This window comes from Staurois parvus, unplaced genomic scaffold (assembly GCF_062004578.1).
Source record: "Staurois parvus isolate SC_StPar_1 unplaced genomic scaffold, SC_StPar_1.0 ptg001111l, whole genome shotgun sequence".
NCBI classification, from domain to species: Eukaryota; Metazoa; Chordata; class Amphibia; order Anura; family Ranidae; genus Staurois; species Staurois parvus.
This window is the reverse complement of record NW_028318907.1, coordinates 1015231-1042693: the sequence shown is the minus strand read 5'-3', so window position 1 is coordinate 1042693 and position 27463 is coordinate 1015231. Positions and strand designations below refer to the sequence as shown.

The 27463-nt window shown below is 41.6% G+C and overlaps 2 protein-coding genes across 4 annotated transcripts in view; one reads left to right on the top strand and one right to left on the bottom strand.

The window, feature by feature from the left end:
- Positions 1-27463, top strand: part of LOC149440130 (C-type lectin domain family 2 member B-like) — a 344322-nt gene that overhangs the window by 34474 nt on the left and 282385 nt on the right. The gene's annotated exons all lie outside the window — the stretch shown is intronic.
- LOC149440131 (C-type lectin domain family 2 member B-like) overlaps positions 3032-27463 on the bottom strand; it is a 194889-nt gene continuing 170457 nt past the window's right edge. The window contains exons 3-6 of the mRNA XM_089658903.1: positions 15344-15454; positions 12459-12640; positions 7631-7737; positions 3032-5521 (exon numbers count right to left, since the gene is read on the bottom strand). Coding sequence (XP_089515029.1) covers positions 5383-5521; positions 7631-7737; positions 12459-12640; positions 15344-15454 — 539 coding nt within the window. The 3' untranslated portion in view covers positions 3032-5382. The remainder of the gene's footprint in view (positions 5522-7630; positions 7738-12458; positions 12641-15343; positions 15455-27463) is intronic.

Genomic DNA, 27463 nt, shown 5'->3' with positions numbered 1-27463 from the left:
GTGGGAATCAGTGGTTTGTTTTTGTGGCTGTCGCCGTTTGCAGCCAACCTATGTTACACTATGGAAATGCTGCAGGTCATAATTTGACAAGCATATGGGTGCAGGTGTACACCCCTGAACACAGACAGTGAGCATTCAGGGCCACTTTCCCACGCCTTCACACCTGTCAGATGACAACCTGTGTTCATACAGCTGCTGTGTCCCCATAGTGTAACAGGTGGCTCCAACCTCATGAACAACCCCCTCATTCATGCTGTACAGGCCAGAGGACCTGTGTGAATGAGCATTTTTTACTTTTTTTTCCTCAGCTCATTCATTTCAATGGGCTGCCTAATGTGTGGGAACATGCAAAAATACTGCAGGCATGTTATTGTAAAAGTGTGTTGCACCTAACCGCACAGTAGTGTGGTGCCATGCGTTTTGGTGGCTGTGAATGCATCTGTGTTTACTAGACATGTGGAGGTGCAATTAAGTTTTCAACTTGGTACCTGCGCACATCTGCAGAGGGCATTGCATTTCTTTGCTGTGCTGGACAATGCGTGCTCTTGCATGCGTTTCTGCACCACAAATGGTGTGAACAAGTCCTAAGGGCCAGTTCACAATATAGAAACATAGTCTAGATGTGTTCCTGATGCGTTTTTGCATGCACTTTTTTGATGCATGTTTAGCATGTTCCAGAGCATTTTGGATGTGTTTTTGATGTGTTCCACTGCATTTTGGATGCGTTTTTTTGTGTGTTCCAGTGCATTTTGGATGTATTTTTGGTGTGTTCCAGTGCAGTTTGGATGCGTTTTTGACGTGTTCCAGGGCCTTTTTTTTATGCATTCCAGTTAATTTCCCCTCTCTTTTTCTAAAATTTAATCAGGGACATGTGCGTTTTACCGCGTTCCAGTACAGTTCTATGCATAAACAATGCAGCCTGTTTGACTTTTTTGGCAGCACCTGCAACACACTGGAACTGTAAGCGCTGATGTGAACAATGACAACCATATAACCTTTCTGTGCGTTTTGGATGAAAAAAAAGCAACTGAAACACATGTAGTGTGAACTGGCCCTAAAGGTTATTATAGGTCAGGGAACGGGACCGACCAGGAATTGTGAATTCAATCAGACTAGTGGTGAGATACAATCAGGAATCCTATAATAATGCGAGATCTGAGCTGGAGGTGATAGGAAATGAGACACATTAACAAGATCAATAAATAAATAGTTAAATAAAAAGAGTGGGGCGGGCAGGGGCGGACTGACCATTTGGAAACTCAGCACTGCCCGAGGGCCCAGGGTCAAAAGGGGGCCCCATGAGATGCCCCTGGTACCTTTTTCATGGGCTTTTTTGAGTTTGCGCAATGACACAGGGGGCCCCATGATCCCCTATTGCCCGGGGGCCCCATGAGTTGCCAGTCCGCCCCTGGGGGCGAGGATACATAGATTTGTAGATGGAACAGGTGATCACAGGGGGGGTGGGGGAGGGGGTCAACTTGTATAAGGAGAGAGGTTTAAGGGTTCGTTCACACTTGACTTTATTTCTAACTCTTGCCAAACGCCCCTATAGCATTGGACAGGTGTTTGGGAAGCGTTTTTAACTCTCCTCAAATGCTCCCCAAACGCCCTATGTGCGGTTTTGAGGCATGTGATAAGCATTTACCAAGCGTTAAAACTGCACCACAAATGCCTGTAATGAAGTTAAATGGTATTGACGCTCCGAAAATGCCTCACAACTGCTTAACAAACGTCTGCCAGGCATTTGAGGAGCAGCACCATAGACTTGAATGCGAGGCTTCAACTCCTCCTGACTCGACACGAGGCGCCAGTTTTGCCGTGATGCAATGCTAACGCTTCAGGGTGAACAGCACTGTGTGGTGCCATGTGCAGAATTTTCATAGGCGTTTGAGAAGCATAAAAAACGCTTCTAAATCTATAGATTTATATTTATTATTTTTTTATTCTATTATATTCACATATTTTTTATTATATTTATTTAATATATTTTTTAATATTTTTTATATTTTTTTGATTATATATTATTTACAAGTTTATATTCATTTTTATTTTCATTTAATTATGTGATAATCTAATATATATGCAATAATAAAAAGTAGCATTAAAGTAAAAAATAAATGAATAACATTTTTTTAAAATAAAAAGTATTTTTCAAATAAAAATTAATAATAATAAATAAATGTTCAGAATGATAGGATCATAAAATTAATTGGAATATGTACATATATTTGTAACATGCAGAATTAATTACATACACAGCTATAAAAGCATAACAAAATAGAGGTAGAAGAGTATGGGTTTAAAGTTAACTAAATGCATTTTGTGCATACATTGGATTGTTAATAGTTGTGTTATAATACTGTGTATGTGTTGTAATATTCTAAGCAGCTTCTGATAGTTGCTTGCAACCTGTTAGAATAGCCGTAGTCCGGTGTGACACACTGTAAATAAATCACAACAATTATATAAACAAGTCAATTCTCGATTAGCCGACCCCAAAAATATGGCGGCGTCTAGTAGAGCCACAATAAAATGGCGCCTAATGATATATAAGGAGCTGAGACCTGGTGACCATATTACTACATCCCCCAGACGAAGCTACGTATTCCCTGTGGCGCAACGCGTTGGGGAGGGGCAGTGACGTCACCACGTACCGGACAGGCATTGCGGCGAGTATACACAGAGTGGAAGCACCTATCTGAGAGGCTGAGCTTTACCGCAGCTAGCGGTTTTCAATTTTATATGCGTGTTACATCTTTGATACCATGTGAGTGCATAATGGGAGCACATTAAATAGTGTTTATCATACCCTGGATAAGGCACCATATTTCTTTTTATTCTTTCTTCCATGGGTCATGTGAGGAGACATTGAGGATTGGAGTAAGGAGAAGCTATAGGAGGGAGAAAAGTCTTACTTCTGTATGAAAGGAATGATTTTCTTTTCCCCTCAGAGACCCCCGGTCTGTGGAGAGATTCCTGGTTTATCAGCAGAATTCTGGGAACACCCCTTGAACACGGAAATCACGACAGCTTATGTTCAGAGATGTTCAAAGTTTATTAGACATTAATAAGATTATATAGACTACAGATAATAATAAGGGAGGGGGGAGCGAGTTTCAAAACTGTAACTTGTAACTTTCCATCATGAGCTAACTACATGAAACATGACATATACATTTCTTGGTACAAATTGTTTTGGCTAACTTTCTGGAAAAACAGACAGACAAAGACATTGTCAGGGTCATGTTAGCTTCTGTTGATACATCCTTGAACAACCAAAAACAGTTTCATTAAACTTCTAATATCTCTACAAAAAACTAACTTAATACTTAAAATGGCGTACATAATACAAAATGGAAGTTATCTAGATCCTTTCACTATCCAGACTGAATAGAGAGTCTGTGAATTCCCACCTGCACCATCTGAAAAAGGAGAGTATATTACCAACACCTATCTCCTGTAGAATCCCAAAAACTATTTTTTGCACATTTGATATTTTGCACAAAAAAAATTTTATTTTGCACATTTTTTAGCATAATTTGCTTTTGAGTGACATTTTATGGATTGATTTTTTTTTATTTTTTTTTTATTATTTATATATATTTTTTTATATAATATATATGTAATTTACAATTTGCAAATTTTTTTGCACATTTTTGCACAGAATATTTAGACTTATATTTCATGAATTGTATTTAGAGTTATATCTTATTTACAGTATTCTATATATTTACATCATAGATATATATATGAAATTTAATATTTATAGAATTATATTTATTTACACTTTAGCTATATATATGGAATTCATAGTGGGTGTTGCACTATTTGCACATTAGATCATTTTAATTCATTTATAATTTTATTTGAACACAGGCACAGAATATTTTATTTTTATTTATATATTTTTTACACAATTCATATATTTTTTTATATAATTTATATGATTTAATCACAGAGTACAAATATTATAATTAGATTTAACTATATATTTTTTAAGTGGAATTAAATATTAGATAATTGGAATAAGATCAGTTTGAGATAAATTGGATGAGAAAGTGATTATATGATAGAACCATAATATATTTAAATTAATAATATCACTACAAAAACATACAATATATAGTGTAGGCTAGGAAAAAGTAGAGCGCGGATTATCATATATTGCTTGTTTCTAGAGTTCACATCTTATGAGAGTGAGAAATATTCCAGCGATCTAAATATATAATCTTTAAACTCCAGGGGCTCACAAGTTTATCTCATTAATATTTATTTATGGTACTCTTACAGTGTTGTCAATTTACTCCGCGCTTTACACACATATTGTACATTCACATCAGTCCCTAACCCTCAAGGGGCGTACAATCTAAGGTCCCTAACTCACATTCATACACTAGGGCCAATTTGGACAAGAATCAATACACCTACCAGCATGTCTTTGGAGTGTGGGAGGAAACTGGAGTACTCGGAGAAAACCCATGCAAGCACAGGGAGAACATGCAAACTCCATGCAGGAGGTGCCATGGTCAGGAATCAAACCCATGACCCTTTTACTGCAAGGCAGACATGCTAACCATTAAGTCACTGTGCTGCCCATTAATGATGTAAACTGGTAAATGGTGCTAAAAAAAGTTCATATAATCATTCCTGAATAATGGAATGTCCTTCGTGTCAGCGTACCACCTCAGAGAGTGCCTATGAATGGCACGTGTGGTTTATCCGTGACGAACAGTAGTGCATGAACTCGTGAAAGGTAAACCACCCTTGGGACGTGTGTATTACACTATTAAGCACCTTTATGGCTCCTGTGGCTGAGCTAATTCCTCCCCTTACCATTTTGGCACTCACCCGGATGGATGGATGGAGCTGGATGACTAACCCATAGCTGTCAGCATACTGCTGCACCCCCAGATGTGTGATGTGTATAACCCATGTGCATTAATACCTTAACATAGAATAGTTACATGATTAAAGAGAAGGAAGATATATAATTATATTGAGAACTTAGAACTAGACATTCCAAATTATTTGAGATACAAGTGTGAAAATATTTAACATTTGAAAATAGAATGTATGACATTCATTAGTAAATGCATTAGTTTTCTGATCATTTTGGAGAAACAGCAAATGTGCCAGACGTGATTCCACATTTACTAATAGCAAAGTAGATGTTAGTCTTCTGAGCAGCGTCTAGCAATCTCATTGACGGACAGGTCTTGATTGATTTAACTGAGTCTGCCATCCCCACCCCACAGAGGAGGCAGCCAAGAGCATGACCAAGCGTCTCTGGTTGCTATTTGCACCCCAGGTTTTTGAAATCCAGCAAAGCAGTTCAGCTGCTCTGAGGATGTAACTAGATCTTTTCTAAATTACTTCTGTGCACTAGGGAGGATGACCTAAAACATTCTTGCTGCAAATCCATTTATTTAGATATCTTCCACTTTCACTTTGAAAACCGTCACCATTCAGGTAAACATTCTCTAGTTCATCAGAGAGCACTGGCTTTCTAGAAATATTAAATCTGGGGGAAAAAAAAAAGAATAAAACATAACATTACATATAAAGCTTGCTGTTTAGATAATGATCACATACAGTATATAGTGGTTTTCCATACATTTTCTTTCTATGCCTTTTATAGTCAGGACTAAAAAATACAGTACAAATACAAAAAAAAAAAAAATATTCTTTCTGTCAGGTGAGTATGAAATATAACATGTGAATATTTTGTAAGCTCATATGAAACCACCAGGTGGTGCTGTAGCCTCTTTTTACACATTTACCTGTTCATTCTCTACTTTGCTGGAAGAAGTCTGTTTACAGAGATCAGATCTCTAACAACAATGATAGATTCAGCCCTGAAAATGCAGATCTAATATATGTTCTTCACAACAGATTTTGATTAATCTGTCTGTAGTCTTGATATTATGATCTCTGAACAATCACTTAAGCTCTTTGGATGTACTATACAGGTCCAGAGAGCGAAGGGTTTCAAACAAGCTATAGCAGCAATGCAGTAGCAGCCATGAGCTTGTATTTTTTTCTGTTCAGCCAGCACCCGACTGTCATGTAAAAGTGATGAGGATAGCAAGTGAGAGGCGTTCCCCTATCTCCTCTACTGTCTATGAAGCCAGAAGTGCTGACCTCTGTGCATTTCTGGTGTTAGAGCTGTCACTCCTCATCTGCTACAATCAGGGGAGCAGCTAATTAAGCATGATCTGCACTTGATTAGCTTCATTGGAGGGCAGGAGAGATATTAGGGATCTAATAAACCCCTGATACCTCCATAAAGAGGACTTGTCACCTGCCCATGCTATCACATATGGGGCTTGTTAGCCCCCTTGTGACAACAAAAAAGGTAAATGAAAAAAAATTTAATTACAATAAAAGTATAATTTAAAAAAAAATGAAGTAGCTATGTCACCCTGCACTCCCCTGCAAATATGTGTATAGGTTGCACACCATGTATGTAACCAGCAAATGCTCTACACATGTTATATATCACTGGGAATGTTAAAGTGAGAACAATAATTCTAGAACCATCATTCACAATTGATTCAAAACAGATAATCTGTAAATGTTTTTAAAGCGTCTCCTATTGATAATTTTGGGTTCCATCATGTTTTGGCATTTTGCAGGCGCACACAGTTCTGAGGCTTGACACCTTTGGTATCTATTCACTCTAAACAACCTCATCTTTTATTATGTACAAAAATTGTGGATTACATTGTGTCTGGGTACAATAAAATTCATTTCAGTGTATTATCTTCTTAATATAAAACAGTTGCTCAAATATTGTATGACATAACAATTGCAACTACTATTTATTTTTCTGCGAAGCCTCTGCTTTCAGATAATATATAATGTTCTGGAGGTTGGAAGTATAGCCAAAATTGCTGTTACATGTGTGCAAAAAATGAAAAAAATAGCTGTAGAAGGGGAACTAGCGAACAGCAGCCCTGTTCTCAGAAGGCATATGAAGCCGCTCTCTAGCAGAGGAGATACAGGGGTGGATTTACTAAAAATGGAGAGCGCAAAATCTGGGTCAGTTGTGCATGGCAGCCAATCGGCTTCTAACTTCAGCTTGTTCCATAATGCTTTGACAATAAAACCTGGAAGCTGATTGGTTTCTATGTAAAGCTGCACCAGATTTTGCACTCTCCAGTTTTAGTAAATCAGTACAATGTGTCCCCCACCAGTGCCAGACGGGACCAGTAGGTGTAATAATAATGACTGTGTATTGGTTTCACTGCTCAATTAGCAATGCACTGGGGAGGATAAGCAAAGACTTGCCCCAACTCTAAACTGAAACAGAATATTGAATCCCCCCCCCCCCTGCAGGATAAAGCAAGAGTGCAATCCACAACGTAAACTGTGCAACCACATAAAAAAGATCCAAAACCACTGCTGCTGCAAAAAAAAAAAACAAAAAACATAACACAATCGTAAAATTAATTAGAATTGATTGCAAGTCTGTGCCATAGTAGTAATTATTTATGGCACAGCGCTGTGGCTACAGGTCTGCATGAAATATGTTGTACAAGGAGGGATGATTCAATGGGCTAATGTAGAACAACACCTGAAATATTGGTTTTAGGTGAAGCTGATCTTACATTTGAGGAGAGGAACTTACATTGGTTTTGGGTAGAGTGTTCCATTAGTCCAGACCCAGCCTGAATCATTTTGTGTCCTGCTCAGTCCAATCCAGTATGCATTAGACTTCAGTAGATTTAAAAAGTTCTGCAAGATAGAAAGATGAATAAATGAAATTAGAAATTAGAACATTGCACTGAACTGGACTCGATTCCCATGGTGCTTTACACTTATCTATACAGTACACAATAGTTATCCATAAAACTTTAAAGCTAACTGCAGCCTAAAGACGTTTTTCTTCAATCAGTGGGATGAACCATAAAAAAAAACCTGACAAATTCCTCTATCCACACGAATGAGGTGGATGGAGGAATCCGCCCATCGGTACATTGTATTCTGAGGGGCAAAACTTGCTACTGTCAGAATAAATTGATCAACAACTGCAGAAAATAATCAACAAAAGTTTTCTAACTTGCCCATTGACAGGTGTCAATCAAACAAATGACTTCTGCCAAGCAGGGGCAACCACACACTGAAATTTAGTCAGTTCCTGCCATCTATATGTGAACATCTTCACCTTGTTCCTTCTCCTCATGTACATAGTCCTCTCCTCTATCCACAGGTGGCCCTTTCCTATCCCTGCACACGCTGGGTTCCACGATATGTTCCTAAGAAGGGGTGGCAGCTAAACTAAACCATCCAACTTCCTGTGTGAATGACCTCCAATGATAATGAATTCGTATTTAGCATAGTCCCGGCAATGGCCCGCCCCTTACCATTGGTTTTTAATGATGAATTCATCATGGCTGAATGGCATCATGTATGGACATGGGTTGCATAACTCATATTGCACATGGAAGTATTTTATTTTTTAAATTAGATTGAACTGTAGGAGTTATCTGTGTGATCTCTGAGAAGACCAATAGGTGTGAGCACAGTAATATGTTAACAATGACAACAGGAATACACTATACTGGCAAAAGTATTGGGCCAGCCCTCCAAATCATCAGGTTCAGATGTTCCAATCCCCTCCATGGCCCCAGGTGTATACAATCACGCACCTAGGCATGCAGACTCTTCTACAAACATTGGTGAAAGAATGGGTCTCTCTCAGGAGCTCAGTTACTCCAGAAGTGGTTCTGTGATAGGTTGTCATCTGTGCAATAAGCCCATCCGGGACATTTCCTGGCTACTAAATATTCCACGCTCAACTGTTAGTGGGATTATAACAAAGTGGAAGCAACTGGGAACAACAGCCACTCAGCCACCAAGTGGTAGGCCACGTCACATGGGTCACAGGGTCAGCGCATGCTGTAGCTGATAGTGCACAGAAGTCGCCAACTGTCTGCAGAGTCAATAGCTAAAGACCTCCAAACTTTGTGGCCTTCAGATTAGCACAACAGTGCATAGAGAGCTTCATGGAATGGGTTTCCATGGCTGAGCAGCTGCATCCAAGCCTTCCATCACCAAGTGCAATGCAAAGCGTCGGATGCCGTGGTGTAAAGCACGCCACCACTGGACTCTGGAATAGTGTAGACGTGTTCTCTGGAGTGACGAATCACACTTCTCTGGCAATCCAATGGACATGTCTGGGTTTGGCGGTTGCCAGGAGAACAGTACTTGCCTGACTTCATTGTGCCAAGTGTAAAGTTTGGAGGGAGGATTATGGTGTGGGGTTGTTTTTCAGGACTTGGGCTTGGCCCCCTAGTTTCAGTTAAGGGAACTCTTAAGGCGTCAGTATACCAAGACATTTTGGACAATTTAATGCTTCCAACTTTGTGGGAAGAGTTTGGGGATGGCCCCTTCCTGTTCCCACATGACTGCACACCAGTGCACAAAGCAAGGTCCATAAAGACATGGAGGAGCCAGTTTGGGGTGGAGGAACTTGACTGGCCTGCACAGAGTCCTGACCTCAACCCCATAGAACACCTTTGGGATGAATTAGAGCAGAGACTGCGATCCAGGCCTCCTCCCCCGACATCAGTGCCTGACCTGACAAATGCAGTCTTCTTTAACCCCATCACTCCCAATGGCAAAACAAGTCTAAATGCCTAAGCACAATTTTGCAACGTTGACATATGTTAGTAAAAGCATACATATCATCACAACTACTTTGTACATCCAAGTGGATTATACCACGTTTTTTTAGGACAATTTGGGCTTTCATTTGGTGGTAAATGGTAATGGATATCTCTTGATTTTTCTTTTATTATCAAAGGAAAACTGGCCATAAATAGTAAAACAAAAAATAACCTACCACCAAAGAACAATACAAAATAAATTCTCCAGCTCTTGACGATTGCAGCAATACCATATATGTGGATGTTATTTGTTGTTTGTACCCGGAGTACAGCCCAGAAACAATAGTGCGCATTTAGTTTTTTTTTTCACCTAAAACACTGACACCAATTTTTTTTAACCATGACCTTTGACCCTGACCTTGACCCAAACACCCTGGCACTAAACTAGATCGAACCTTGGTCTAGGTATTTTTTCTTTTATTTTTTAATATTTATTTTTCTTTTTTTTCTTTTTTTAAAACAAACTTTTTTTTCCCCTCTATGCCAGGAGTTAGAGAGATACAATGTATCTCTCTCTTCCATTCATAGAGAGAAAAAAAAAACAAGGGGGCCGGACCGGACAGTGACTGATCATGTGACCCGGAATTGGGAGTCCCGTGTCCCGATCATTAGAACTGGACCCGGGGCTTTCAGTGACACCACAGTCTTTGTGCTGGGAGCGTGCTGTGCGGCGCGCTCCCAGCAGATAGGTATGCAAATATGCGCCCCCACGGAAAAAAGCCCGGTTCTGTGAGACCGCATATTTGTGTGACGTCGGCATCAAGGGGTTAAAATGATGGTTGCGCAGGACATGGTGGTAGGCTCTGCAGGCAATGATGTCTATCAAAGTTTGTACATGTAGCACTGCCAGTAGGGGGTACAGGCAGCCCCGCCATAGCAGGCCCCATCGAGGTAGTAATACAACCTTTTGACCCCTGCACTCTGTACATAGGCTGAAGTTTTAAGCTCCTTCCACTGTTAGCACAATTATTCCACACTCACAATTCATCATAGTGTGCTATGTGTGCTGCCTTTTTTTCCTTTCAGTTTTTTTCTTTCTCCAGTGGTGACCCCATATATTTAAGCCCCTGTGGGGCGAGCCCTGTCAGGTACGCTGTACAAGGCCCCATGATTACCTTTGTACACGTGCAATCAGCCATGTCTGCTGTCTCAACAAAACACTGGCCACTTAATAAATGACCGAGTGCATTCTCTACTGTCCATTACCTTTGTCAGCACCTCCATTTTGGAAAATGTAATAGAATTGTATTATGGTCATGTCCAGTGGAGGGTCATGTTGGGGGTGTAGTGTTCTATGTATAGAGTGTAATAGAATTGTATTATTATGTCCAGTGGTGGGTCATGTTGGGGGTGTAGTGTTCTATGTATAGAGTGTAATAGAATTGTATTATTATGTCCAGTGGTGGGTCATGTTGGGGGTGTAGTGTTCTATGTATATAATGCTACAAGCTCCCCCTCACTCCCCCTCTCTGTTGGGGTCCCTCAAGGCTCTGTCCTCGGGCCCCTTCTCTTCTCCATCTACGCCTCCTCCCCAACTCATACACTCTTACGGCTTCAACTACCACCTCTATGCTGACGACACACAAATCTATCTCTCAACCCCCCACCTCACCCCCTCGGTCTCCGCCCGAATCACACACCAACTGAGCGACATATCAGACTGGATGTCGCTCCACTTCCTTAAACTGAACCTCTCCAAAACCGAGTTTCTTGTCTTCCCCCCCAGCCCGGACCCCCCCCCCCACTGACTTCTCCATCACATCCAACAACGCCACCATCAAACCCGCCCCGCAGGCCAGAGTACTTGGTGTCATTCTGGACTCCAACCTATCCTTCCAGCCCCAAGTCCAATCTTTAACAAACTCATGCAGACTCCACCTCCGCAACATCGCCAAAATCCGCACGTTCCTAACCCCAGAAACCACTAAACAGCTCATCCACTCCCTCATCATATCACGACTCGACTACTGCAACTCCCTCCTCACTGGCCTGCCTTGCCGCTGGCTATCCCCGCTTCAGTCCATCCTGAATACGGCTGCCAGACTCATTCACCTTTCCAACCGCTCCGTCTCCGCCACCCCCCTCTGCCAATCCCTCCACTGGCCTCCACTCAGTGTCCTCCACCCCCCTCTGCCAATCCCTCCACTGGCTTCCGATTGCCCAACGGATCAAATTCAAAATCCTAACACTGACGTACAAAGCTGTCCACCATACTGCTCCGAACTACATCACCGACCTAATATCCAAGTACCACCCAACACGCACACTCCGCTCCTCACAAGACCTCCTTCTCTCTAGTTCCCTGGTCTCCTCCTCCCATGCCCGCCTCCAGGACTTCTCCAGGGTGTCACCCATCCTCTGGAACTCCCTGCCCCAACCCATCAGATTATCACCTACTCTCCTCTCCATTAGGCGCACCCTGAACCCATCTCTTCAGGGAAGCCTACCCCACCCCCTGCTAATTTGACCGTCCTCCTCCACTCCTCCTACCACTTCATCCCCCACAGCTATCTCCTCCTGTGCCACCACCCCCTCCCTCCTAGATTGTAAGCTCCAAAGAGCAGGGCCCTCAATCCCCTCATGTTTTGCATTGTATTGTATTGTTCTGTCCCCCTTTGTAATGTACAGCTATTGGCGCTTTATAAATACTGTATAATAATAATAATGTATAGAGTGTAATAGAATTGTAATATTATATCCAGTGGTCAGTTGTATTCTAGTATAATGGATAATATTCTATATTGTGATCATGTTGAGGTGGGTGGAGATGGGATTATTATTACTCACCATTTCGTCTTCATTATCAATAATGGCCAGGGATGAATTGTGTGATTGGCAGAAGTTCTGGCTGTTCCTCCATGTATCAATCTTGTCTGAGAAATAGTAACATTTTCCCCTGTATTTGACCCAGTCATCCTCACAGTCTGCAGCTGGTGAACCCTTTACCACTTTTGGTTCAGGTGTCTCTCCTACAAATAGATTGTTTATTTCAGCCATTTCGTTTACTTATTAACTAACAGACAAATGTTATTAGAAAATTACAATACTATTAGAAGAAAACAAGATATTACAAAAATACAAACAGAAATATCAAACAACAACTAATCATTTGTATAACTAAATGTCAGCAAAGCGGGGCTTGTTTAGTATATAGAGGTGAAAGGTCCTATCAGATCGTAGGAATAGCAATACTGATAAAGGGCTGCGTCACCTCCAGTAAACATTTAAGTATTTATATATATATATATATAATAAAAAGTCAATGTTCTTTTTTTACTTTTTTTGTGGATAGAGTGGCAAGGGGTTAGAACATCTACCAAGTCTTTATTGCTGTCTATCACATCCCGTATGGGGTGATTCACCCTATCCATTTGTCTTGGTAACACTGGTATTGGGACAGAAAGTTCTGGGAATGTATCATTGTTGAGCTGTCACCAGAGCAGTAGTGTGGGGAAATCTTACAATGGAACTGTCTGTTCAGGTAACTACTGCCTACCAGGGTAGTTCCCCTCACTGTGGAGAGATTTCCTCTCTCATTTCCTTCTGCATCTCTGTTGACAGGAACTGAAGGGAAATCTCCCCAAATGGGACACAGGTGGAAAAAAAAAGTAAACTGACAGGTTTTAACTCTTTTCTACTCTGCCTCTAAAAATTAAAAAAATGTCTATATATATACACTTTACAATAAAACAACAACCAAAAACTGGTATATATATATGTACCTGAATCTCCATTCCTAATTAGTTATACTGCTCTCAGTAATGGGTGTGTGTGCTGAGTTCTGTTATTCCCCCCCTGTAAGGTCCCCATAAAGACTGTCAGAGCTCAGAGGTAATAACTGACACTGTCTGGGCTGCTGGGGGTGTGTGGGTTAGAGGCGGGTAACCTGTTAATTAATAAAGGTTTTTACACCCCGTTCACATTAGTGCGACTTGGCATGCGATTTGCATGACCTATGACTTGCAAATCGCATGCCACGTCGCACCCTATTGTCCGCAGTTAGAGCGGTCATATTTGTGCGGTCCCGACTTGGTTGGAGCCGCACCGATTTAAAAAGTAATACATGCACTACTTTTGGTGCGATTTGCATAGACATCTGTATCAGATGTCTAGCAAATCGCACCTGAAAAATTGGGCTTGATGTGAATGTGGGGTTAGTTCTACATTCATAAAATCCTGACATTACCTTTGTTATATAAGGTTTTCTCAGCTTTGACATCTATCAATGAGCTCAGGCACTAGAAGGACAACCTCTAGTAAGGTCTTACATCTGAACCTCCTGCCATGGCAGGGAGAGAATACAAGTAATCTAAAATAAAGGACTCTCCAATTCATGAGTGAAAATTCATATTATTACAAATATATTGCCGATTGGTGAATGGCTCTATTAAGGGAATCCTCAATACTCTCCATTGTGTTCAGGATTTTTATGGGGACACAATAAATGGTCAGTCCACCTAAAACTAATATTTCATCTGAGAGTAGATACAGACATGCCGCATCATTCAGTGGGGAGCCATCAAATCATGTTCAAGCAGAAATCCATTTTCTTTCAATTTTCTTTCAATTTTCTTAACACTAACATAAGTAAAAACCCCCTTTAAAGGTGAGTATGCTCTACTTCTTTAGTAAATTTGGGTCACTGTGTATCTGTTTTGAATTTCAGTGGTACAAATTGTGAAAATACCTTTTGACCTTTCTGAATATTCGGAGTCCTTGTCATTTCCTTTAGAAGCTGTTAAAAAAAAAAAGCACAAAGAGCCGTACGTCTATTGTGCAAACTACTAATCCATCAACCCACTATGTAGTGGAGATAAACAAGGCACACATGATTATGGTCCAACCTGTGTGACAACCATGGCTCCCTCAATAGATACCATGGAGAAATGAGTGTAGACATGAAGTGACAGCAGGAAGTGTGTTATTTGCAGGATCACCATGGGAAAATAACAGGAAAAAAAATGGAAAAAGGAAACTGATGTAGCCACCACATCTAAGGGCTGGTAAGCTACAATAAATATATATAATTTTTTTTTTGGGTGGGGGATTAGATATCATTTAAAATCAACAACAGGAAGACCAAGCAAAGCATACACTAGTAGACATGACTTTTTTTTTTAAGAATGTTGGTACGATTTTCAAAGCATTAATGGGGTCAAATCAATATTTGTTTTCAACCTAAGTGACAAGAAAATCTGGAGGTGCAAGATGGAAAATTCTTGAACAAACAAATTTGTAACAGGGAATATGGTTTCTGCTTGGAAACTCCACTCATTCCAATATCGAATGGTAAAAGCAAGCAACATTTTGAAGTACTTTCGAACAACATTTATCAAGTCATCGAATGTTCTGAGAATTTTCATATGAATGTCTTTGAGAATATTTGTTCAAGAATCTACTAGTGTATGGCCAGCTTAAGAACGCCAAGCCAGGAAAAATGAAAATGGTGGCACAATCTGCCGGCTTCTATACACAATTGAGGCATTTTTTTGGATGTAGCCTTTCCTCATCCTTCTTAGAATATACAAGAATACACACACATTGTACTATTAGCAGCAGAAATCTTGTAGGATTGGAATTGTTCTTTGAAATATTGATTTTCCTTTTGTCAGATTCTGCCTTGTTTTCTTATTGATAGAAATTCTGTAGAGTTGGTAGAAAATCAGACTTACCACATGCAGCCAGAAGAGCACCAAGGATGATGATCTGAGTTACTGATATTGCTGGTCCAATTAAAACATAGAGCACAGGAACTTTGGTTGACATGAATTTCTGCCCAACTCCTAAAAACAATACAGAGATCAGACATTAGAGATAAAGAAAAAATCTGATATGTATTCTTATTGGTGTAAAAATCAGAGAGAACATAATGGAGTCACAGATGAACACAACACATCACATGGTTCTTGTAGAAGAGCTCAGAGTGAATGGAAGTCATTGTATGCGGCTTGTATGTTACATGGAGAACATCAACACACACAGCAGCTATATAAAGGGCCTGAAAGATGGGAGCTCCCAGTGAGCCACCCCCTCCTGAGGCCTGCAACCCCCACCAGCAAGATTTTCTGGCTCCCCACAATGTTACTTCTTTTCCTCCAGGGCAAACATGGACTCATTGCTCTCTAGTGCCAGGACATCGGACTTGTGCTAGTCATTACAGGTCTTGTCTTTCCCCCAGCTTGTGAAAGGTCAATAAAAGAAGAAGCAGTAGGCCTAAGATCTTATCTCTCACTTTGTTCTCTCCTCCTATCAGCATGCTTCTTGTCAGCACATGAGACAACAAATTGGCTTCCTGTGTTGCGTCTCCCTGTCCCAGACTGAGCTCCATTGTAAAGGGATTACCAGAGGCTGATACAAGGCCAAGTTCAGGTATTTACATTTACTCAGTGACGTATAAATGAGTAGAAATCTTCATTAGTTTGTGTATTTTAAATATTTCTGGAGTTTAGCCTTGAAGGCGCTTAGAGGAAAGGAAAATGTCAGAGACAAGAATGTATACATGTCCCAGAGCGGATGTTGGCAAAATTATCACTCAATGCTTCTTTGTCTCCTGGGCATTCCTCTAACGGCTTGTATACTCCTACAGTAACTGCCAGAGCTTGAATTTCATACTTAATAGAAACCTGAACTGAGATAAGTACAGAGGTGTCATTGCTGACCAACATCTGAAAATGCCGGTTTCCTGGCTCTCTCAATACTTTTTGAGGCAAGCGTGAAGTCAGTGAGGTCATATCTGGTCTGTGCACTTCTTCATTGTTCTGGAATGAAGACAAAAGGTCCACCGAACAGCATTTTTAGAAGGAAATTAGCAATGGCAGCCTCCTCTGTGTCTGCTCAGGTTACAGAGTTACAGTCAGAGAGTCTGAAGGTATACAGCTTCTGCTGTGCTGTCCCTTTATTTATTTCAGGTACTTATATAGCGCTATCAATGTACTCAGCGCTTTACACATATATTGTACATTCACATCAGTCCCTAACCCTCAAGGGGCGTACAATCTAAGGTCCCTAACTCACATTCATACATACACATACTAGGGCCAATTTAGACAGGAGCCAATCAACCTACCAGCATGTCTTTGGAGTGTGGAAGGAAACCGGAGTACCCGGAGGAAACCCACGCAGGCACAAGGAGAACATGCATACTCCAGGCAGGTGGTGCAGTGGTTGGGATTTGAACCAACAACCCTAGTGCTGCCAGGCGGAAGTGCTAACCATTTAGAAAGCCATCAGGGTCTCTGCATCTTTAGTCATTGCTGCGCCTGTAATAGACGTTTACTTTTAAAACAAATATTTAATATAAAAAGAGTAATAGATATACTACATCCATTTAAAAACACAATCTTAAAAAATAATGTTTGATTAACCATTTGCCCTCCTGAGGATTTACCCCCCTTAATGACCAGGCCTTTTTAGCTATTAGACGCTGCACCCAAATGAAATTTACGTCCTTTCGAACAAATAGAGCTTTCTTTCAGTGATATTTGATCACCTGTGCGCTTTTTATTTTTTGCGCTATAAACAAAAAAAAGACCAAACATTTTGAAAAAAAAAACAATGTTTTTTTAATTTCAGCTATAAAATATATAAAGTAAACGCAAAGTTAGTAATAAATTTAGGCCAAAATGTATTCTGTTACAAGTTTTTGTTAAAATAAGTGTATATTGATTGCTCTGTGTTAAAGTTTTTTTTTTTTTTTTTTTTTTTTTCCAAGAAATTTTATTGAGATATGAAAGGCATAACAAGTCATAAACAAATACGGATCGCAGTCCGCGCAAGTCTTTAAGCATGTTCTCCCGTAACGCAGACGGGTTCAGGACATAGAAGTAAATCGTAGCTCAACCTGAAATACAGTCCTAAGGGGAAGGCACCGTATATACCCATAGCAATGATGTTAGCAGTAAGTAATTTATAGAAATACGGGGTACAATAGTCCTTGTGTAGGGAGATCTAAAGAAACAGGACAGTGAGGTATATAGCAATAGTCGTGTCAACTCAAGGCATATATGTCTTAGGATTCCGTACTTGAACATTATAGATTAGATTGGAGGAGTATTGTTACACCTGTGTGTCTGTAAGTACTCTGTACCTTATGAAAAATATAGTTAGTTAGAATATGGTAAAGAGGTGAAAAAGAGAGAAAGAAGAGATGGGAATGAAATGAGCAAGGGAATGGAGGAAGAGTATGAGAAAAAATATCATAGTGGGGCGAGGAGGGACGTAGGGGACGAATACAGATGAAGAGAGAGAGAGAGAGAGGTAGAGGGAGAGAGAGAGAAAGAAAAAAAAAAAAAAAAAGGGGGGGGGAAGAGGGGGGGGGGGAGGTGAATGGGGGAAGGAGGAGGTATATAACTAAATAGGCATAACCAAACCAGTCATATCAGTTAGCAGCTTCCAGGCTGAGACAGATTCAATCATTACTTAGAAATACAATTTCGTTAAAGTCCCGTAATGGAACTATTCCTGAAGTGAACGTTCTAGGGGTTTCCGTGTCACCAAATCTCTGTGTTAAAGTTATAGCGTCTACAAACTATGGTATAGATACTGCATTTTACGCCATTTTTTGCTACACAGAGCTGCACTAATTTAACTGACAATTGCGCGGTCATACAATACTGTACATAAATTAAATTTATGTCTTTTTCACACAAATAGAGCTTTCTTTTGCTGGTATTTGATCACCTCTGTTTTTTTTGTGCTATAAACAATTCAAAAAAATTTGATATTTTCTCATTTCTGTTATATAAGAAATATCCTATAAACTCAAATTTCGCCATAAATTTAGGCCAAAATATATTTTGCGACATGTCTTTAGTTTTGCTTTGTGTGAAAGTTATAGCGTCTACAAACTATGGTATAGATCAGGGGTGGGCAAACTTTTTGACTTGAGGGCCGCAATGGGTTCATATATTGGACCCGGGGGCCGGACCAAGAGTAGATGAATGATGTGTATGTGTCATCCATAGTAAGTATAGTAATATTCCCCCATAGTAAGCATAGTAATTAATCCCCCATAGAGTAATTCATCCCCCATAGAGTAATTCATCCCCCCTATCGTAATTCATCCCCCCTATAGTAATTCATCCCCCATATTAAGTCCCCAAGTCCCCCCGTGTCAATTCACTTACCTTTGCTCTGTGCGTTCCTCTCGCCGTGTTCCCGCGCCGTTCCGGTCTTCAGGGCGGACTGTGAGAGGAGCCTAGCTCCCCTCCCCTCACCGTCGTCACGCTGCCCCGCCTACACACATCCTGACAGCCACATCCGCGGGCCGGATTAAAAGGTCCGCCGGGCCGTATACGGCCCGCGGGCCGTAGTTTGCCCATTGCTGGTATAGATAATGGAATTTACACAGCTTTTACGTTCTGACTGCCCATCACATTTCTTAAGGTGCTAAAATACCAGGACAGTACAAACACCCCCAAATTACCCCTTTTCAGAAAGTAGACACCCTAGGCTATCTGCTGAGAGGCATATTGAGTCCATGGAAGATGTATTTTTTTTTTACAAGTTTTAGAAAATGACAACATTTTTTTTTTTTTTAGATTGGGCTCAATTATAAATAATGGGTAGGTGGCATTGGAGGCAGTAGTTCCATTGTCCTGAATGTCTGGCCCATGGGTGAAGATGGATGGGTTGTGTGGAAAATATCCAGTTTTTTGGGTATCACATGAGACCAATCTCACCCCCACGCCTCTGTCTTTTTTATCCCTAAGTCCCCCTCCAAACAAAAACCTAAAAGAATTCGTAAAAGAGGATGCAGAGGGGGACAAAAATGAAAAGAAACCCAGAAGTCTGGCGAAAATTTGCAAACTAAAAATCTTCAATCTCCCCTCCCATAACCTCTTGCCAGATGAAGCCTTCCTCCTTAAACGTGGCCTCAATTTTGCTCTCGCCATTAGTTGCAATCATTTACATTATTTAAGGATCTTAATAAATTTATTAGACGACTTACTATAAAAAGGTATAACCATATCCAGTCCCACAAGACGGATTCCGCTTTGTCGATACTGATGTCCCTGTCCCATTATCTCCTGCCTTACAATCTGACATTGATCTAGACATCCTTCTTATACTCCAACAACTTCATGGTGACAAACAAGTTTACGAATTAGACTTACTTACCCAACATCTAGCAACTTTTCCACCCATCAAGCACTAATTTGAGACCTAAATCAATTTTTTTCCCTCCCACTCCAAAGGTTCCTTCTACCAGATAATCTCATATTAGAGGCTACTGATTTTTGCCTGACACACAGTTACTTCAATTTCGATGGTAATTTTTTCCTCCAACTACAAGGGACTGCCATGGGCAGAAATTTTGTGCCATCCTGGCTATGGGCTATTGGGAACGCCTGTACATTTGGCAAAACAACCCATTCATGGCCAATCTTACTTTCTTTGGCAGATATATAGATGACATTATCATCATCTGGGACGGGTCCCCATCCCTCATTGATGATTTTGTCACCCACTGTAACAATCCCTTTGGCTTACATTTTACATCCGAAAGAAACCTAGACCACCTTGCATTTTTAGATCTAGAGCTTTGTCATGATAATGGTCAGGTGATAACTAAAAAGTACACCAAATCCACCTCAGGGAACTCCTATCTGCACTATCAGAGTTGTCACGACCCCACCAGAATAAACAACATTCCAAAAAGCCAATTTTGCCGCCTCCGTCAGAATTGCACAAAATTAACAGATTACAAGGAATTAAGTGTCACCCTTAAGAAAAAATTTGCTGAAAAAGGGTATCCTGACAAACTTGTAGACAAAGCCTACACCTTTTATCTGTCTGGCAAACCCAAAAATAATAGATCTGTAGAGGACCCCCACCATGCAGTAAGATTTACCACCAGATTTCATGGGAAACATCAAAAAAATGAGAAATATCCTAAGAAAACACTGGAACATCCTGCTACAAGATCCCCATATGCAAGATATTATTCCCCCAAACCCATCATCACCTACAAAAAAGCCCCTAATTTAAAGAATAAAGTAACTCCCAGTAAAATGAAATCAGCTCAGTCCAACTGTCACATGTTAGACTGCAGTTTTGTTTTTGTTCTTACCTTTCTTGCTGCAGTCCTGTTTTTGATCCCTTCTCATGTGTGTCTGTGCTCATCTATGGGCATCGTCTGCTGTCCTCTGGGTTTTATTTCCTTCCCTTCCATCACTTCCTGTCCCACCTCCTTGTTTGCCTGTCTATATAAGACGTGCTCAGACTAGGCCACTTTGCCTGTCCTGACCTCGGCATGCCTATTGGATTCCCTTTGTCTTCTCCGATGGTACCCTGCTCCCGCTATTGGTCTCCTCCACCTCAGCTGGGGCTTAGACTCCGCGCCCTGGGGAACCCCAAGTTGAGGATCAATAGAGCTCAATACCACAGGTGCTGACACCAACCATGTACCCTCCGTATTGTCTACCCCCATTATTGGTGTGTTTCAATGTTGGAAAGCTCACTGTAAAACATGCCACTTCATCCAACATGGCCAAAAGGGTTTCCACCACAAAGGGAAATATCACAAATTTACAGATTTTTACAATTGCTCATCCACCTTTGTTGTTTACTGCCTCAGGCACCCGTGTGGCCTCCTATACATACGTACCCTAAGCTGCAGGTTTGGTGAACACCGTCACCTAATAGAAGGGGGCAAAGATGAGCATAGTGTCTCTCAACACTTTCTGGAGTTTTTACATCACCTCCCTATGAGCCTGTTTTTATTATCCAAGATGCAAGTTGGTATACTTACCTTCTTATTAAATAGCACCACACAGTTTACACTTAGAGGCGCTGTATCCTTTTCCTTCTCACTGTCAGTTGATACATTGCACACAAAACCGCAGTGTTCACAGAATCAGACCTGATCTGTGCTAGCACTTGCAGGTAAATGTTTTTGTAGTGGTTCAAGCAGTCCTTGACAGCCAGGTGTTCTTTCCCACGAGTCGTACTAGGTACCTATAAATTTAGTGGCCAAAATATCTAACAAGAGGTACACTAGTGAAGAGGACTACAGGATTCTGAGCATGTCAGATGAGAGCGAAGGGGAAGCCTCACTGACAGAATCCGCCTCAGAATACGAACCTGTAGACAGCAGCGGCACCCTGACAGATAGTTCAGGCGATGGAGAAGAGGTCCCTGCTAAGGTCAGGCGTTCCCGACCATTTGTTGACGTGGCGAATCCCATAAGTGCAGTACAAGGTGGTGCGGTGGCTAGCACAAGTAGTGTCCCGCAGCCACCAAGAATGAGCACACAGGCCCATAGAGCCCCTAGTGTCCTTCCGGATGTGCTTGCAAATCCTGATTGGCAGCCCACAAATTCTCTAGCACCCATACTTCTCCCATTCACTGCCCAACCTGGAATTCAGGTGGAAACAGCAAATTGAACTACTTCCCTTGATTTTTTGGATATATTTTTCACGGAAGATCTGTATGAATTGATTGTGGATCAAAGCAATTTATATGCACAACAGTTTATCGCCACCAACCAAAATTCAAACATTGCCAGACTATTTTCATGGAAAAGCAATAGTTTCTGAATTTAAAGATTTTTTTGGGCCTAACCCTCAACATGGGCATTACTAAAAAAAATTAATTGAGGTTGTATTGGTCCATAGACCCAATTCATCATATGCCGTGTTCTCTGCTGCCATGGCCAATTATAGATATGAGAATATAATGCGATTTGTGCATTTCAACGACAATACAGTCTGTCATCTTCGGGGTGACCCTGAATTTGACCGGTTCCACAAAATTCGGTCTCTCATAAATCACCCTAACCAGAAATGTGCAAATGTGTATACTCTCCAGCAAAACATCTGTTGATGAGTCCATCATTAATTTTTCTGGCCACCTTGCATTCAAACAATTTCTCCCCAGCAAGTGTGCCAGATATTATTGCAGGTACTTATATAGCGCTTTCAATTTACACAGCACTTTACATATACAGTATCTCCCAGAAGTGAGTACACCCCTCACATTTTTGTAAATATTTTATTCTCTCTTTTCATGTGACAGCACTGAAGAAATTACACTTTGCTACAATGAAAAGTAGTGAGTGAACAGCTTGTAAAACAGTGTAAATTTGCTGTCCCCTCAAAATAACTCAATATACAGCCATTAATGAGTACCCCGAGGAAACCAACGCAGGCACAAGGAGAACATGCAAACTCCAGGCAGGTAGTGCCATGGTTGGGATTTGAACCAACAACCCTAGTGCTCCCAGGCAGAAGTGCTACCCATTTAGCCACTGTGCTGCCCCAGATATGGGGTCAAGATGTTTAAGACATGTGAGAGGGCAACAGGCTATACATGTAATTTTTGGATTTATGAGGGAAAAGATAGTCATGTGGAGCCCCCTGGATGCCCAGACTACATGGGGAACAGAGAAAGTTTGGGATTTGGTGTCAATCTTTTTCTATATGGGGTACCACTTATATGTGGACAATTTTTATACAAGCGTGCCACTATTTATACAATCTTGGAATCGATGCATGTGGCACCGTGCGACCTAATCGCTGAGTTTTCGCCCAACGGCTTGTAAAGACCCGTCTTAGAAAGGAGGAAAAATCCTACTTGAGAAACGAGGAATTGCTCGCAGTGAAGTGGAAGGACAAACAGGATGTTTTCATCCTGTCTTCCATTCACGCAGACACGACCATCCAAATTGCCAAAGCAGCTGGTGTTGAGTGTAGGAATACTGTAATATATATATATATATATATATATATATATATATATACACACCGTATGTGGTGTATTCTCACGTTATTGACCAGGCCAGAATATGACTGGGCTAGATGTATTTTACACAACAAAAAGGATTGGCTCCAATCATCTCTATAGTCTAAGAAATTGGAAGCTACGAGCATTTCATCACTTCAGATTCACAGGATATAAACAGCACCATTTGTAAATTGGGAAAGCATCTGCTCACACCGATCTTGGTGAGATAGGATGATGTAAGGGCAGAGGAGATATCTAGAGTCTGATAGACCCCAGATTTCTCAAAAAGAATACCTGTCAATGCAAGCGTTGACCCCGTGCCAGTATGTAAACAGCGGTTGCACCATGCATGTGAGGTATCGCCGCGAACTTCAAATCAAGGGCAGTAATTCTAGCACTAGTCCACCTGTGTAAATCTAAAATGGTAGCCTGTAAAGGCTTTTAAAGCATTGCCTATGGATATTAAAAATGTATGCAGTTTGTCGCTATTGCACAGGGCCAATATATTGTGTTTTTGTACAGTAAAAGTAGAAAAATTTATTTTTTCCAAAAATTTGTGTTTGAAAAATCGCTGCGCGAGTACTATGTGACATAAAAAATTGCAGCACCCACCATTTTATTCACTAGGGTGTCTGCTTTAAAAAAATATATAATGTTTGGGGGTTCAAAGTAATTTCCTAGCAAAAAATACAGATTGTTTTCATGTGAACAAAAAAGTGTCAGAAAAGGCTTGGTCTTCAGGTGGTTAGAAGAGTGAGTGATGTGTGGCATAAACTTCTAATGCTGTGTATAAAATGCCCCCACCCCTAAAAATGACCCCTTTTTGGAAAGTAGACACCCCAAACTATTTGCTGAGAGGCATGTTGCATCAATAGAAGAATTTATTTTTTTCCCACAAGTTTTTGGAAAATGACAAAAAAAATTATATTTTTTTTTTACACAAAACTTTCATTTAAATGATTTATTGCTCACACATGCCATGGGTATATGTGGTATTACTCCCCAAAATACATTCTGCTACTTCTCCCAAGTATGGGGGTACCACATGTGAGAGATGTTTTGGCAGTCTTGCTAAGTACAGGACCACAAAATCCAATAAGCACCTTCAGGTTTTTAAAGGGCTTTATTTCCTTATTACACTTCCAGACTACCTATCACAGTTTTGGAGGCCCTGAAATGTCAAGATAGCACCAAACCCCCCCAAATGACCCATTTTGGAAAATAGACACCCCAAGGAATTTTATATAACAAAACCACACCTAACTGAAATTCCAGTGATACAATAACCCTTTGACTGCTACAATAATACTTCCACCCTGAAAGTTTCAGATCTTGATACAGACAATATCGGTCACTGTGAATGATAAGTTCAAAATACCCCAATGTCCAGCTATATATATATATAAAATTTCTCCATACACCCTGATGGAGTCTTCTTATAGTCCACCAGTTCTTAGTGTTCCGTCAATTCTCAAGATTCCTCAAACCAATATGTCTTCTTCTACTCTTAGTACCTCAAAATAAATAAACTAAACATAGTGCATTATCCGTAGGCGCAGATGATAATAGTGCGTGTACATCAAAGTGTTCACAGTGATCACATGTACATCCAGTGACTGGAGCTCCTACCCTTACCCAGAATAAGTAGAAACTCGCTTGTGTATTCAACACTCCTCCATACTCGGTGAATACGTGCCACGCCACACATCAACTGGTGATCATACAGTGCAATGACAAATCCTGTGACACCTGTCAATCTATATACCTTACCAAATAGACAGGTAGTGCAGGCTTAATTTAAACAAAATCTCGTGTTCCAGGATCCTGCTGACACTGAGGTCAGCTATCCTTCATATACTGTGAATCCGTGCCACGCCAAACATCAATACGTGGTCTGAATGGTGTAACACCTGTCAGCCCATATACCTTCCCAGATTGACAGGTAGTGCAGGCTTGCTCACTATTTCCTATTAACAGTCCAGACCTCATCCAAGGTGGCCGCCACGACACTTCCGGTAAAGTCTGACGTCACTTTCTGAAGCGTTTCGTCATCACGAGTTTTTGAAAGGATGCGTCTGTCACACTGCGGCCGGCGATATATACGCTTCGACTCCTCCCATCTTAGGCAGTCGTCACCATCTTGGGGAAGGGAAGGACGCCCTTATCCCATCTCTAAATGCAAACAGACATACTCGGCTACTACTTTGGTGAGAAAGGGGCCAAACCAGCTTCTATTTGGTATAGCGATCCTCAACCACCTTCTACTGACATCTAGTGGAAAATAAAGATAACTCCACCCTAAGCTGTCATGCCCATAAATGGTAAGCTGTGAACCTCTAGGAAAACTGTCATATTAAACATTATTACCCCATGTTTGGGGTATCCGCTGTCCCCGGACCCTGCATTCACTATATCTGCTCTCCCCAGACCCCGCATTCACTATATCCGGTCTCCCCGGACCCTGCATTCACTATATCCGCTCTCCCCGGACCCTGCATTCACTATATCCGCTCTCCCAGGATCCTGCATTCACTATATCCGATCTCCCAGGATCCTGCATTCACTATATCCGCTCTCCCAGGATCCTGCATTCACTATATCCGCTCTCCCAGGATCCTGCATTCACTATATCTGGTCTCCCCGGATCCTGCATTCACTATATCTGGTCTCCCCGGATCCTGCATTCACAATATCAGGTCTCCCCGGACCCTGCATTCACTATATCTGGTCTCCCCGGACCCTGCATTCACTGTATTCGCTCTCCCAGGACCCTGCATTCACTGTATTCGCTCTCCCAGGACCCTGCATTCACTATATTCGCTCTCCCAGGACCCTGCATTCACTATATTCGCTCTCTCAGGACCCTGCATTCACTATATCTTGTGTTCCCGGACCCTGCATTCACTATATCCGCTCTCCCCGGACCCTGCATTCACTATATCCGCTCTCCCCGGACCCTGCATTCACTATATCCGCTCTCCCAGGACCCTGCATTCACTATATTCACTCTCCCCGGACCCCGCATTCACTATATCTGGTCTTCCCGGACCCTGCATTCGCTCTCCCAGGACCCTGCATTCACTATATTCGCTCTCCCAGGACCCTGCATTCAATATATCTGGTCTTCCCGGACCCTGCATTCACTATATCCGCTGTCCCCAGACCCTGCATTCACTATATCCGCTCTCCCAGGATCCTGCATTCACTATATTCGCTCTCCCAGGATCCTGCATTCACTATATCCGCTCTCCCCGGACCCTGCATTCACTATATCCGCTCTCCCCGGACCCTGCATTCACTATATCCGCTCTCCCCGGACCCTGCATTCACTATATCCGCTCTCCCCGGACCCTGCATTCACTATATCCGCTCTCCCCGGACCCTGCATTCACTATATCCACTCTCCCAGGACCCTGCATTCACTATATTCACTCTCCCCGGACCCCGCATTCACTATATCTGGTCTTCCCGGACCCTGCATTCGGTCTCCCAGGACCCTGCATTCACTATATTCGCTCTCCCAGGACCCTGCATTCAATATATCTGGTCTTCCCGGACCCTGCATTCACTATATCTGGTCTCCCCGGACCCTGCATTCACTATATCCGCTCTCCCCTTACCCTGCATTCACTATATCCGCTCTCCCCGGACCCTGCATTCACTATATCAGGTATTCCCGGACCATGCATTCACAATATCAGGTATCCCCGGACCCTGCATTCACTATATCTGGTCTCCCCGGACCCTGCATTCACTATATCTGGTCTCCCCGGACCCTGCATTCACTGTATTCGCTCTCCCAGGACCCTGCATTCACTGTATTCGCTCTCCCAGGACCCTGCATTCACTATATTCGCTCTCCCAGGACCCTGCATTCACTATATTCGCTCTCCCAGGACCCTGCATTCACTATATCTTGTGTTCCCGGACCCTGCATTCACTATATCTGGTCTTCCAGGACCCTGCATTCACTATATTCGCTCTCCCAGGACCCTGCATTCAATATATCTGGTCTCCCCGGACCCTGCATTCACTATATCCGCTCTCCCCGGACCCTGCATTCACTA